The sequence below is a fragment of the Nanorana parkeri genome, unplaced genomic scaffold (genome assembly GCF_000935625.1).
Source record: "Nanorana parkeri isolate BGI_ZX_2015 unplaced genomic scaffold, ASM93562v1 scaffold786, whole genome shotgun sequence".
NCBI classification, from domain to species: Eukaryota; Metazoa; Chordata; class Amphibia; order Anura; family Dicroglossidae; genus Nanorana; species Nanorana parkeri.
The window spans coordinates 734,469-737,262 of NW_017307054.1; the positions used below are offsets into that span (position 1 = coordinate 734,469).

The 2,794-nt window shown below is 40.9% G+C and overlaps 1 protein-coding gene across 1 annotated transcript in view; it reads right to left on the reverse strand.

Moving 5' to 3' along the window:
• The window catches only part of SLC4A5 (solute carrier family 4 member 5), a 73,128-nt gene that overhangs the window by 42,033 nt on the left and 28,301 nt on the right, over window positions 1-2,794 (reverse strand). The window contains exon 8 of the mRNA XM_018564839.1: window positions 2,411-2,568. Coding sequence (XP_018420341.1) covers window positions 2,411-2,568 — 158 coding nt within the window. The remainder of the gene's footprint in view (window positions 1-2,410; window positions 2,569-2,794) is intronic.

Below are 2,794 nucleotides of genomic sequence, written 5' to 3' on the forward strand. Positions count from 1 at the left end.
TTTTTTTTTTTTTTTTTATTATATGCAATTGTTATCTAAAATAATTATCATGCAGATGGATGGGACAACCAAATCAGCTTTTTTGTGTGTTTGCCAAAAATTGGCTCTTGGCACCTTTATTAGAATACACTGTAAAAGCTTCAAGATTTGTGGCTGTTTACCTGGTCTGTGCTTGGAGTGTCTGTGATGTCGTTCATACTCCTGCTTTGTGCATGGCCTACAGGGGAAACGTACATACAAAAAGTAAAAAAAAAGTTTAAAAAGTTACATTTAAAGTGACGCTAAACTACGGAGTTATATCTTAAACATGCATTCAAGTAGGTTTGGTAGGTGGTGCAGTCAATGGGACCAAAACTGCATGCCGAAATCTTGCAGCATAGTAAAATTCCCCATGGTATTAAAAGAGACACAGGCATTCAGATGGCAGCAGTAATTCCGAACACCTGCAAACCATCGATCAACCACGCTCTGAAAAGTGATCTGCCACGGAGAGCAATAAGACCCCATTCACACTGAGCGTCATGAAAAATCGCATGTTTTTCTGCGCGATTTTGAGCTGAGCTACATTGAGCTACATCGAGCTACATTGCACATTTATTCACACTACGTAGCACGACTTTTGGGAGGAACTTCGTCGCTGCTACATTGGGCTGTAACCAATCAAAAGTGGTCTTGATGTTACATCATTCCTTCCTTCCATATTGCTGTGCAAAAATAACACTTCTGTAGTGCGATATCGCGCAACAGGGTCGTGCAATATCGCCGGTAATGCACGATATGGAGCGACACCATTGCCTATTGGGGCCAAATCGCGCGACATCCTCCAAAAAATAGGTCATGTACGAGCTACAAGCTTGAGCAACGAGCTACAGGCGACATTGAGCTGTGAGATGTGAACAGCTCCATTGGAATGCATTGGACAAGCTACACTGAGCGAAATTTGCGTGGAAATATGCGTGATTTTGGAGCAGAAATCACGCGAAAAACCGCTCAGTGTGAACGGCGTCTTAAAGTTTGCCACCCGTGTATGAATAAATTGATACTAAACTCAGGAGGTAAATCTTAAAAATCTTAATCTTAAAAATGCATTCAAGTACCTTAACTATTAACAAAACTGTCCCTTATTTGTGTATCACTCAGCTGTAGAATCATCAAATCATCTCTGACTTGGTGCTGATACTGTCCTTCCTTCGGGAGGGGGGCTACTTTTGTTCCTCATGGTCCCTGTGTGTGCTGTAAAGTAGTCACCACTCCAAACTTGCTCCTGTGATGGTCTACAATCTCATGTTTAGTTTACTAATTTGTATTGAGATTGTAGTCCATCACAGGAGTGAGCTTGGAGTGGTGGCTACTTTACAACAAACACAGGGACCATGGGGAACTAAAGTAGCCCCCCTCCGGAAGGAAGGACAGTGTCAGCACCAAATCAGAGATGATTTGAGGATCTATAGCCGAGTGATACACAAATAAGATATAACTTTGTTAATTATAATTAAGGTACTTGAATGCATTTTTAAGATTTAACTCCTGAGTATAGTGCCACTTTATTCACACGGGTGGCGGACCTTTACTTCTCTCCGTGGCAGATCACTTTTCAGAACGTGGTTGATCGATGGTTTGCAGGTGTTTGGAAGGCATTACTGCTGCCATCTGAATCCCTGGGTTTCTTGTTTTGATCCCATGGGGGATTTTGAATTGCAATACCATGCTGCAAGCTTTTGGCATGTAGTTTTGGTCCCATTGACTGCACCACGTACCAAACGTGACGTGCTTTATAAAATTTGCCATGCCGGTGAAGCAAAGCATCGCAGCGACGGCATGTATACACACCTAAGTAGCCACCATGTTAGGTTTTAGGTGGATGTTCGAGGGCACAGATCAAGTGCCTGCTTTTACAGCTTCTTTTCCACCCATGTGATTTTAGTCAAAGGATTGTCCATTCACAATTGTCAATTTTAGCCAGATGTGTTTTTCATTGAAATCAATGGAAACTCATCAAAATGCATGACTTGTGCATGTTCACATGTATTGACATGCATTATGATGTGTGATGACGTGTTTTGATGTGTTTCTTTGGACTTCAAAGGCAAGAATGGACAAGTTTAAATGGGCCTGAAAGAATGAATAGAGTGTCTCACAGAAATGTCCTGGACGCTTAAGGGAAATCCTGTAGTTTGTAAAATATTGAATGTTTAATTTCTCAGACGGTGAATCAGTTCGAATTATAACTTTGATGGAATTTTACTAAGGGGAAGAACAGTATATACTGAAACAATGATGAGATATAAAGAGTATAAAAAAAAAAATAGTGACTCAAACAAATGTCAGTGAATAAAAATCAATCAGGTGTAAAGTCTTTAAATCTTCATAAAAATGTCCAATGCGTTCTATAGATAATGACTTTTATTACCTTGTGGGTACAGGAACCTCTGTGACACCACCAAGCATTATTGCCTGGACTAGCCGTACAAAAGCCACAAACGGTTTGTCTAAGAAATCCACTTCTCCCACCAAAACATTGGAGGCCTCGGCGTCCCGGGGAATCTTCTTTATAAACTTGTTTCTCAGCTGCCAAATCAGAGACGGACAAGTTACAATATTCCAGATTTCATGGGATAAGGTCATTGATTTTCCCAGTGCAGTATCTTTCATATATGGCATCCCAGTTCCCAGCAGACCCTTCATGTTCTTATTCAGATACCAGCATATTTTATAGGCTTACGATTTAGCTGCAGTGCCAAAAAATCCAGAGCTTCATTACATCCTGATGCCCCAAAGTCAGCCTATCCCCAAA